Raw genomic sequence first — 12,071 nt, forward strand, 5'->3', positions numbered from 1 at the left:
TGGAGGAGCAGCTTCTTCTCCCGTCAAAAATGGCTCCAGATCCAGAGCTCTAATGGTGGACATTAGTTGCTGTTTCCACACCAGATAATTGCTTTCAGTAAGCTTAATGGCTATGGGATGTGTTTGGGTTAAAACGGGAATAGAACTTCTGTGAGAGGATGTATCCTCCACATTTGACCCATCTTTTTCAGCCATGATTCAAAATAAAGGAAAAGAGAACAAAAGGGAAATATGCAGAACCTAGGATGAACCTAGGCTCTGATACCATGAAAGAATAGCAGAGGAATTGATATAGAAGATAAAGAGAGACTGCATATTTCCAGAAATAGTATGTTCATGGATTGCAATTGGAATTACGTGCTGCACATATATATAGCTACACTGAGAATAATACTCTACCATAACAAGCAATAGAAGAGTGACAACACAACACATTTAACTGCCTTGGACCACAAGAGCGAGCTGGCCACCTTCTCCTGCTGCCAACGTTTTAGGTGGTCCCAAGAGCACATCTTTCCAGCTCTTCATGTTGTGAGTAGATGCCACGTCCTTGACTGAAGAATCTTCATTTTCACATTTAGCATCAACATTAGGATTGAGAGCTAGCTTCACTTTAGTTTCAGCTTGCTTGAGAGTGCATAGGCTAACATTTCTCAAATCTAAAAAAATCTCAAAATCAGCAAAAATTTACTCACACATCCCCGGCCCCAAAACCCTCCCTCTCATCGGAAACCTCCACCTCCTTATCCGCACTGACTCTCCCTGATGCACCTCCAGCTAGGCGAAATCCACTTCATCATCATCTCCTCCGTCGCCTCCGCCAAGCAAATGATGAGAACTCACAACATCAACTTCGCCAACCGCTCCTCGACCCTCGGGGAGAAGCTCTCCTACAACTACTCCGAGATCGTGGCCACCCCCTACGGCGACCAGTGGCGCCACCTCCGGCAGATCTGCACGCTCGAGCTCCTCAACGCCGCGCGCGTGCAGTCCTTCCGCCCCATCCGAGAGGAGGAGTGCCTGAATTTCTGCAAGCAGATCGCTTCCTTCGAAGGAACTCCGGCGAATCTGTCGGACGATCTCTACCTGATGGCGTAGGGCGGTGGTGGGGAACAAGACGAAGGAGCGCGGCGTGATGACTTCGGTAATCCTGGAAGTCACGCATTTGGCGACGGGGTTCATGCTGGCGGATCTGTATCCGTCCGTGAAGTTGCTGCCGTGGATCACGAGAGACCAGATGAAGATCCAACGGATGTATCGGAAAATAGACAGACTGCTGGATAGCATCATCGAGGAGCATAAGGCGGACAAAGCCGCCGGTGATGGTGGTGGCGAGGTGGATGATCTGATGGATGTTCTGCTCAGGATTCAGCAAGATGGAACTGAATACCCTCTTACCACTCAGAATATCAAAGCTGTGGTTCTGGTTTGTGCTTCTTCATTCTCAATTTCTCAATTTTCAGTTTCTAATTTTAAGATTTTCAATTTGACTTCAACGCTTTTATATACTTCCTCCGTCCCATAAGAATATGCATTTTGAGGTGGATACGGATTTTAATGCACAATTGATAAGTAAATAGAAAGAAAAATAAAAAAAGTATTGTTAGTGGAGAATGAGTCTCGTCAAAATAAAGGAAAAAAAAGTTTTCAAAATTGTAAAGTACATATTCTTGTGGGATGGACTAAAAAGAAAAGAGTGTATATTCTTATGTGGTACGAAAGGAGTATTAAGTTTATAGAGAAATGTGAAACATGGCTAAATTCTATAAATAGGTGATTCTGAAAAACTGCTTCCATAGATAGGTGGTTTTTTTTTTCTATCACTGGGTGTTACGCATTCTAAGAATGCGTATTTAAATACGCATTCTTAAAATGCGTAACTTAGGTGAATATTCGCAGAATAACAGATCAGAAAAATCAAACTAAACGCACATTCTTAGAATGCGTGTCTAACGTGAATAAAATTGGTGCAGAACAGAACAGAATCGCAGACGCCACCGCTTCTGAACTACACTTTCTCGCGAAACCCTTCCAAGAATGCTACCTTGTCGTCCGATTCTTGCATAAATCGCCCAAATTCATCTAATTGTTTCTCCCTCAAGGTAAGTTACATGCTTTTCTTCTTCATTTAGCATATATTCATAGTTTATGGTGAAAATTGTAATTTTAGGTTTTGTAGTTAAAAATTAAAATTTTATGTTATTGGTATAAATTGTATGTTCAATGTGTGTTATTAGCTACTAGGATTTGGTATGTAGTGTCTTTTGAATTGTTAATTTCTAAAGATTTGGTATATAGTTTATTTTGAATTATTTAAATTTTGAGATAAAGTTGTGTATGTATTGCAGGATTATAGACACAGAATCTATTTGTGTCCTTTTATATTGGGGTGGAAGAATAGTACAAATTGGAGGAATTGGTTTGTCTTATGAGCCACCCATGACAAATGCATACCTTGTGTTAGATAAGTTTATTCCATACAATGAATTGGTTAACAGAATATGTGATTGCATTGGAATCAATGTTAATGAGTATATGATTAGTTTGACATAGAGTTATTTAAAAATAATAAAAGTAGATTGAGATTTTTAAGTTAGAAACGTCAAAATAAAGGTCTCCCCAAACACAGAGTTGGAGAATAGATCCCAGCTACTAACCTCATCTAATAACTTCAATCGAAGGCAATAATTGTTGTTCAATTGAGAACTCAACTTTGATTGCCTAGTCGTCACCACTATGCGACTTCCATTCCAATTATCAGGTAAGAAATTTTGCATCTTATCCCATGCATCAACACTCCACATATCATCAATAACAATTAAAAACCTTCTATTGAATAAATATTTGTGGAGTGCTAATCCTACTTCATTTTCACTCATTCCACTCATTTCTTCCTTGCTTTTTTTGTTGGCTTGAGAAAGCAGCTCACAAAGAATTTTTCTTGTGTCAAAATTTTGAGAAATTGTAACCCATGCACGAATATCAAAACGGTCCTTAACAAATGGTAGTGCATAAGCATGTTTAGCGAGAGTGGTCTTACCAATCCCTCCCATCCCTACAATAGGGATTACTTGGAGTTGGCGATCGTCTACTCCGTTGGTGAGCTTGTCCATGATTTCATGTGATGCATCACCAAACCCCACCATGATTGAAGATCTTGACGAACCACCAGATGTTGAGACTCTTCTCTGGAGCTGAGCTTCAGACACAGATATCTCCATCGCCTCCTTCTTGACCAAATCCATGTCTTCTATAACTTTCTTCAAACCTCGATAAAGATTATCAACGTAACTGATTTTCCTGTCATGATTACTTTGAGTGCTGGAGCCAGCAGAAGTACTGGTTTCTCCTCTCGAGTGTATTCGTCCATGATAAGCTCCACTGGATTTGCGCAGCTTGATCATGTCCACAATATGGTACTCAATTACATCTTGGGCTGCATATGCTGCTTCTGCAATACGAATCTCCAATGGATCGGCTTCTTTTGTGTTGGCAACAGGGGAATTATAGGTCTCAAGAAATTGTTGCAAGGAGGTAAGAGTTTGAGTGAGGGATTCAAGTTGTTGTTCGTCGATAGAAATCGGAGGGAAAGGATGATGCTTGATATCATCTAAGATATGCAAGAGCGAAGTCAGAGCTGCATAAGCAGCCATGGTCGATCTGTAACTGTATAGTTCAGGCTTGTTGAGAAGAAATGTTGGCCACAGTATAATTATGAAAAAGGTGTGTGGTTACTGCTGGCTACTGATCTTTCTCCCTTCTATATTACTGATCTTTCTCCCTTCTACATTATTGCCGACAACCAACACATGTACGTGGCCCCACAGTATAAAGTGATGTGAGAAGAAGACCATTGTTACAAAGAACGAATTAATTTGTTCAAGAATTTTTTAAGTCCATTTGTTCAATCAAAAGTCTGAGCAAATACTAGCCTCAAAAACACAAGGTTGAACATTGATTAAAATGGTGTGAGCTGATCTTGTTATATGAGATTCTCTAAACCTGTGTTTAATACTCCTACGTTCTCCTAGAGTTCTAATATTAGTGAAATTATGCTAAAACGGATCCTACCTTCTCCTTTCAAATGTTGCAGCAAATAAATTTAAAAAAATAAATCTCAGTTATTTGAAACAGCCCAAATGGGGAATCAGAAAATAAACAGCCAATAATTTATTATTTGCAACATATTTAAGTTAACAAACAAGCCTACTGGAAGCAACAAAATGGATTTTATAGTAGTTAAGAATTACAAATTCAATGGAACAAGCAAACATGTACAAACAGTATTTGCAAAGACAGAAACGCGGAAACAGAACCCAAAGAAAACAGAAGTTGGTGTCAATCCGCACATACCCAAGAACCACTTCCGACGTAGGTGGCCTCATCAGTCCATGAACAGAGCGAAGAGAGAGTACCTGGAAGCAAAGAGTGATTCCATCTGCATATGCAAATCAATACTACATGAGTAAAGTTATGACGAGCATATTTGCGATATTTTCTGTCTACATATATTTACCTAGAAATTGAAAAGTGAAACCAAAGTACCATAAATTCATTGTAACAGCCTCATTACCTCAATGTTTCAGACTAGAAATAGTCTATCTCGACTTGAAAGTTGGGGCTTGCAAGGCTCCGTAGTGCTTGGTTGTTGCTGTTGTTGAAGAGCATAGCTCGAACTTGTATTTCATCTTGCTCCTCTGCTATCATCTTGGCAGACTCCACCACAGATTCGCTGCAATAGTCCAAGTGAATTGATTGCATTGTTGGTATTTCACCAATTTCACAAGGGATCTCCTTCAATTCCTTTATTGCGTAAAGACAAAGTTTCTCAAGGCATGGAATGTGGGAGCTATCTGTTATCCAGGATACCAAATGACACCATTTCAGCTCCAAGAATTTGAGCCTGGGGAATTGTTCTTCACTTGTTTTCCACACGCCGTATTCGAAATCAGCTCGTTCCAATTTAAGCTTCTGAAGATGAGGTAATGCACTTATCTTTTCTAGCATCTGTTGAGTAACCTCCCAATGGGAGGTGTGTGATCCTAAGCTCAACTTCTTAAGAGAGAGTGGAAAGAAGGTATTCGCTTTACCACAAGGTCCATAACACCGATAGGACTCTAGTTTATCCATAGACTTAAGATTTCCAAGTACTATATTAGATACTGCCAATTTCTTTATATTGGGGATATATGAACCAAAAGGGCATTTCGAAAGATTAACTCCTTTCAGCGTTTGTAGATTGTGCATGACGATAAAGTGAAAATTAGGAGGATGTGATATATATGAATCTCCTTTATGGAACTCAATATGCCTAAGTTGAGGCATTTCCCAAATATATGATGCATCAACCCCTGTCGAATGGAAAATGATAAGTGTTTGTAGATTCCAGAGAAAAGTGGCTGATGAAGGGATTTCAGACACCCTCTGAACTCCAACAGCAAGATACCGTGAGTTCAAAAACTGGAACAAATCATCGAACAAATAATTGTGGCTTCCACTTCTATCTGTATCAAAAGCTTTCAATGTCCTCAACAGTCTTGACTCAGGCACTGGAACAACTTCATCACTATGACATACAAGCGTACGAGCAAGCGGCATAGATTGTAAGGCATCACAAACCTCATCCTTTGAAGTGCCTCCAGGAATAACAACACAATGTTGCCTATTTAAGGCCTGAGACTTATGTTGCCCTATTACATAATAAAACCCCTGTTTCCCAGCTTCTCTGCAACAAAGGTCTCTCAAAAGATCATGAACTTTGCAGTACTTGATGTTTCCAGTAGACCCTAACTCATGAACTAGAATGAGATTTCTATCAACTAACTCATTTAAGTACTCTTTTGCACTTGTTTCCAAGCTTTTCCCACTTATTGGTCTTAAAAACCCTTCCGAAACCCACAACTTGACAAGTGTTGAGACACGAACAGCACGATCTTCATCAAACACACCCATGTATAGAAAGCATGGCTTCAAATACACTGGTAAATGATTGTAGCTTATTTTCAGAATTTTCAAGCAAAAATCTTCATCCGCCGAATTCACTACTGAACTTGAGTTTTTTCTTATTGATTCCCAACTTTCTTTAGTGCGTTCCAATTTTTTCAAAAGACCTGCCACTACAACAATTGCTAAAGGAAGTCCTCTACAATTCTTTACAATTTTCTTCCCAATTTCCTCCAAGTCAAGTGGACAACTTCCCTCCCCAAACACAGAGTTGGAAAATAGATCCCAGCTGCTAACGTCATCTAATAACTTCAATCGAAGGCAATAATTGTTGTTCAATTGAGAACTCAATTTCGATTGCCTAGTTGTCACCACTATGCGACTACCATTCCAATTATCTGGAAGGAGATGTTGTATCTTATCCCATGCATCAAAACTCCACATATCATCCATAACAATTATAAACCTTCTATTGAATAAATATTTGTGGAGTGCTAATCCTATTTCATTTTCACTCATCTCACTCATTTCTTCCTTGCTTTTTTTGTTGGCTTGAGAAAGTAACTCACAAAGAATTTCTCTTGTGTCAAAATTTTGAGAAATAATAACCCATGCACATATATCAAAATGCTTCTTGATAAAAGGTTGTGCATAAACATGTTTAGCGAGAGTGGTCTTACCAATCCCTCCCATCCCTACAATAGGGATGGCTTGGAGTTGGCGATCGTCTTGCCCGTTGGTGAGTTTGTGCATGATTTCAAGTAAGACATCATCAAAGCCCACCATGACGGAAGATCTTGACAAACCACCACATGTTGAGACACTTCTATGAAGCAGCTGAGCTTCAACCACATGTTGAGACACTTCCATCACCTTCTTCTTGACCAACTGCATGTCTTCTATCACTCTATGCAGACCTCGAAAAAGGTTATCAACATAATTGATTGTTCCGCCACGATCTATGGGTTCCATTTGACATTTTTCATAATTGGGACAGATCATTGGTTTACTTTGATTGCTAGCTCTGGGTTTCATAAAACATCCAAAGTAATTTGACCACATCGTCGGTTTACTTTGGTTGCTTGAGCCAGCAAAAGCACCAGTGTCTTCTCCCAAGTCGATTTGTGGGTGATGAGTTTCACTGGTTTCTTCTCCCGAGTCGATTTGTATGTAATCAGTTGCAATGGATCTGCGCAGCTTAATCGTGTCCACAATATGGGACTCGATTTCATCTTGTACTGCATATGCTGCCTCTGCAATACGAATATCCAACGGATTGGCTTCGTTTGTGTCGGAAACAGGGGAATTATAGGTTTCAAGAAATTGTTGCAAGGAGGTAACAGTTTGAGTAAGGGATTCAAATTGTTGTTGGTGGATAGAAATGGGAGGGGAAGGATGATGCTTGATATCATCTAAGATATGCATGACAGAAGTCAGAGCTGCATAAGCTGCCATCAATCTCTAACAGCAAGTTAGAGAGAAAAAAGTGCAGCAAACAAAGGTAGGAAAGTAGGAATGAGATTGAGTCTGTTTGTGAAATACAGTATGTATTACGGTGTGACCTTACCTTTGTCAATATAATCATTAGCATGAGATTTTGACATAATATTGCAACCTTGATCACAGAAACGCGTTAACAGTTAACATCACAAGCTGCTTCATGATAAAATATAGCCATTTTGATATAACAATTAGCTGTTGAAATCAATTAAATATGCTGCAACTGCAACTATCGGATACAGACTTCTTCGCATAGAATACTTCAAATTAAACTATAACAATAAAGTACAATTTAAATCTAGTTTTATTTCAACAACAAATCGCAATATTGTTTGATGATTGTCAAATTAAATGTGTGAATCTACAGTCTATGATGCTAATTTAAACCTGTTCGTAATGGATAGATTTGTGGATGAAAAACTCATTATGATAACACTGATCAATCAAATTAATCCAATTACACTAAAATATATAATAAAAAAAAAAAAAAAAAAAAAAAAAAACAACGAAAAACACCACAAATTACCTGGAGGCTGCAGGCGGAGACACCGCGGCGGGATATGGCTGGTAGCGGAGGAGTAGAGCTGGCGCGTTGCTGCCTGCCTCTTTCTGACTAGGCGTTTACATTGTGCTGCCGTGCCGCGCCGTCATCGGATTTTACAAACTCAGGCTGAGACTCTGATTTTACAAACTGTAGTTTAATTTAATTCTACTACTAATTTAATTTAATAAATACTTAATGATAATGCAATTTTTTAAATGATAATTACACGGTATAACCGGATAATGCAATTTTAAAAATGATTACTTGCATAATTTTCTCAATGTGCTGAAATAGAAAAACTAATTATGAGTTGACTTTTCCAATTTTAAGAATGATCAATTAGTTGTACTCTTTTTGTTCCAAGGTGAAGTGAGGCTTAAACATGATTTTTACTTTTAACCATTTTGTAGCCTTTGAACACAAAGTTCCCGTCAAATTTATTTTAGGAAAAAATCAAACTCATTGTAAATTCGCTATAAATGCAAGTTCATAGTAGTAACGATCACATTATAATTAATGCCAATTTTCAGCTAAAGTTTGTGATTTTAGGAATCATTATTGCCCCATTTCTTCATGCATGAAACCTAAACTATAGTACTTATTATGTACCAGTAATAATAAAAAAAACTTTGATGGGTTTACTCTTCTTTCCTAGAACCTATTTGTAAAAATTTCAAATATAAGTTCACTGTGGTCTGAAGTTATTTTCCAACTCAAAGGATGTTTTATGGCTTCTTCTTTCTGCAATTCTTGATTTTAACAGATATGGGCCTGCAGGCTGACCAATGAAAAGGATAAAAATAAACTAATTTCTTCGGCAATTATTAATTACTTTTATATTCAAAATGAGTCATGCAAGAAAAAAGTCAACCAACATAGAAAAATTTTATCTACCACGTCTGATGCATGACTGATTCACGAAGATGACGATTTGATGCTTAACTACGAATGAAACAACCATCACAATCCAATTCACAGTTACAACATCACTTTCAAAGTTACAAAATACTCCCTCCGTCCCAGATAATTCGTCCTAGTTTTCCATTTCGGTCCGTTCCAAATAATTTGTTCCATTTCACTTTTACCATTTTTGGTAGTGGACCTTATATTCCACTAACTCATTCATATTCACATTTTATTATAAACTAATATATAAAGGTAGGGCTCACATTCCACTAACTTTTTCAACCCACTTTTCATTACAATTCTTAAAACTCGTGCCCTGTCAAAGTGACCCGAATTATACGGGACGGAGGGAGTAAATTAGAAAAATTACACAACCTGATACACTAGTTAATATTTAAATATCAACATGTAATTTAGAAGTGAAGAAGAGGAAATGATGATTGGGAAAGAGGTTTATTTATATTTTTATTATGACATTGCAAGCTTAAGAATATAATATGGTAGTCACTTAAGTCGAGGGATTAATTTATGTATTGTTCAACATATCCCAATGTCTCATCTCTCAATAAATAGATGAATTACACACGAAGTTAGACACAAAAGAAATTAATTACACATTATGGAGTTGAACATGCCATCTACACTCATAGCTATACTCTCCTTTCTCCTCTTTGTCTTCATGTTTCTGAAATCCCAAACAATCTCAAAATCATCCAAGATTTACTCACACATCCCTGGCCCCAAAACCCTCCCTCTCATCGGAAACCTCCACCTCATGCTACGCGCCGCCCTGCCCCACCACATCTTCCGACAGCTCGCGGCCAAACACGGGCCCTTGATGCATCTCCAGCTCGGCGAAATCCACTTCGTCATCATCTCCTCCGTGGACTTGGCCAAACAAGTTATGAGAACTCACGACATCAACTTCGCGAAACGGTCCCCTGGACTGGTGACGGAGAAACTCACCTACAACAACTCTGACATCGTCACGGCCCCCTGCGGGGACCAGTGGCGCCACCTGCGGAAGATCTGCACGCTCGAGCTCCTTAGCGCCAGGCGCGTGCAGACCTTCCGCTCCATAAGAGAGGAGGAGACGTTGAGTCTCTGCAAACAGATCGCTTCTCGCGAGGGATCTCCGGCGGATCTGTCGGGGAAACTTTACTTGATGACGTACGATGTTTCAACGAGGGCTGTGGTCGGGGCAAAGACAGAAGACCGCGGAGCGGTGACTTCTGTAATGCAAGAAGGCATCCGGTTGGGGTCGGGATTCATGCTGGCTGATCTCTATCCTTCCGTCAAGTTGCTGCCGTTGATCACTGGGGCCCGGTTCAAGATCCAGCGGATGTATCGAAAATTAGACAAGTTGTTCAATAGGATCATCGACCAGCATAAAGCCGGTGGTGGTGATGGTGACAAGGTGGAAGATCTGGTGGATGTTCTGCTCAAGATTCAGCAGGATGGAACTGAATTCCCTCTTACCACTGACAATATTAAAGCAGTGGTTCTGGTTTGTGCATTTCTTTCATTCTCAATTCCTCAATTTTCAAATTACTTATTCTTCAACTTGACTTGGGGTTCATGTCCGGTTTAGAATATGTTCACAGCGGGAACCGACACGTCAGCCATCACCGTGGAATGGGCGATGTCAGAGATGATGAGAAACCCTAGCGTACTCAGCAAAGCACAAGAAGAAGTGAGGAGGGTTTTCGACGACAAGGGATACGTAGATGAAGCCAAGTTTGATGAGCTAAAATACATGAGATTAGTCATCAAAGAGACATTTAGGTCGCACCCTCCGCTGCCTCTTTTAATCCCGAGAATGAACGTCGAAAGATGTGAAATTGATGGATACGAAATCCCAGCTGAAACCAAAGTGATAGTTAATGCATGGGCACTGGGAAGGGATCCCGAGTACTGGAACGATGCGGAGAAGTTTATACCAGAGAGATTCGAGGAGAGCTCCGTTGATTTCAAAGGGAACAATCTAGAATATATACCTTTTGGTTCAGGAAGAAGAATTTGCCCTGGTATATTGCTCGGACTGGCAAACGTAGAGCTTCTGCTTGCTATGCTTCTGTATCATTTTGACTGGAAAATGCCGAACGGGATGAAACATGAAGATTTGGATATGGCGGAGGCCTTTGGCGGCAGTGTTAGAAGGAAAAACCCTTTGCATTTGGTTCCCATTGTTAAACGACCTTTGCCTGCAAGTGCTTCACTGATTAATTAATATGACTTCGTATGTATTCTCGTACGTGTGGTTGGAGTGATGATGTGTAATTTACAATACTGTATTCGAATGTGAAATAAGCACAATATATAAATTAATTTATCATTCCTAGAATTACTACTACTGCATGAATTACTCCCATTAAATGTCCTATATTTGACCTGTGCAAGGAGTATATATTAATTACAGTTTATTCATTAGCATGAGAGTTTGAGGAGTATGATATTGCAACTTGATGACAGAAACACGTTAACAGTTTACATGACAGTACAAGCTGCGTGCTTTATATATGATAGTAGTACTAAAATATAGCTACTTAAACACTTTGGATAAACAATAAGTTGTTAAAATCAATAAACTATGTTGCAACTATCGGATACAGACTTCTTCTTCGCATACAAGACTTTAACTTAAACTATTACTCCCTCCGTCCCGCTTAAGATGACACGTGAATGATGCTAATCTTAACCTTTTCGTAAGTATTTGTTGATAAAAAAAGAGTGAACTACAAAAATAGTCCCTGGACTATGCATTTATCTCGCCAGACAACCCTGAACTTTAAAAATATCCTCAGACAACCCTGGACTAAGCGTTTATCTCAAAATTGGTCCTTTTTCACTGTTTCGTACCGAAAATACCCTTTTAGGGCTTTGGGCATTTTCGGAAGTTCAAAAAAATCACTTTTTCAGATGTCAACACATTTAATGATTTGTTGCAGATTGTGTCATTATATTAATCCAGATGTCTTTCTCTCTCTCATTCTTTCTCTCACCTTCTCTCCTCCATCTCTCTTCTCTTCCCTTCTTCTTCCTCCCCTTTCTTTCTTCTGCAAAAGTCGAGAAAACATCTCGACTCAAGAAAGAAATCAAAATGTCTTCGCTTTCTGTTACAAAATCGATTGATGGAGGAGGAGGTAGTTAGCTAAAACATTGTCTTTCGCTTCTGTAA

At 39.2% G+C, this 12,071-nt stretch overlaps 4 protein-coding genes across 4 annotated transcripts; 2 read left to right on the forward strand and 2 right to left on the reverse strand.

Annotated features, from left to right (window-relative positions):
• The first annotated feature begins 1,135 nt into the window (after window positions 1-1,135).
• Window positions 1,136-3,739, forward strand: LOC125192741 (cytochrome P450 726A27-like). The gene is made up of 3 exons (XM_048090372.1): window positions 1,136-1,426; window positions 1,974-2,102; window positions 2,349-3,739. The coding sequence occupies exons 1-3, from the start codon at window positions 1,136-1,138 to the stop codon at window positions 2,430-2,432; spliced, it is 504 nt and encodes a 167-aa protein (XP_047946329.1). The 3' UTR covers window positions 2,433-3,739.
• LOC125195634 (disease resistance protein RPP13-like) lies at window positions 2,589-3,653 on the reverse strand. Its single transcript, XM_048093765.1, has one exon. It carries the CDS (start codon window positions 3,651-3,653, stop codon window positions 2,589-2,591), a length of 1,065 nt encoding a protein of 354 aa, XP_047949722.1.
• Window positions 3,740-4,150: 411 nt separating the features above from the next.
• On the reverse strand, window positions 4,151-7,857 carry LOC125192740 (putative late blight resistance protein homolog R1B-14). The gene is made up of 2 exons (XM_048090371.1): window positions 4,574-7,857; window positions 4,151-4,438 (listed from the first exon to the last, which is right to left on the reverse strand). Exon 1 carries the CDS (start codon window positions 7,396-7,398, stop codon window positions 4,588-4,590), a length of 2,811 nt encoding a protein of 936 aa, XP_047946328.1. The 5' UTR covers window positions 7,399-7,857; the 3' UTR covers window positions 4,151-4,438; window positions 4,574-4,587.
• Window positions 7,858-9,508: 1,651 nt separating this feature from the next.
• On the forward strand, window positions 9,509-11,246 carry LOC125196698 (salviol synthase-like). Its single transcript, XM_048095308.1, has 2 exons — window positions 9,509-10,400; window positions 10,485-11,246. The coding sequence occupies exons 1-2, from the start codon at window positions 9,513-9,515 to the stop codon at window positions 11,121-11,123; spliced, it is 1,527 nt and encodes a 508-aa protein (XP_047951265.1). The 5' UTR covers window positions 9,509-9,512; the 3' UTR covers window positions 11,124-11,246.
• The last annotated feature ends 825 nt before the right edge of the window (window positions 11,247-12,071 follow it).

This window comes from Salvia hispanica, chromosome 6 (assembly GCF_023119035.1).
Source record: "Salvia hispanica cultivar TCC Black 2014 chromosome 6, UniMelb_Shisp_WGS_1.0, whole genome shotgun sequence".
NCBI classification, from domain to species: Eukaryota; Viridiplantae; Streptophyta; class Magnoliopsida; order Lamiales; family Lamiaceae; genus Salvia; species Salvia hispanica.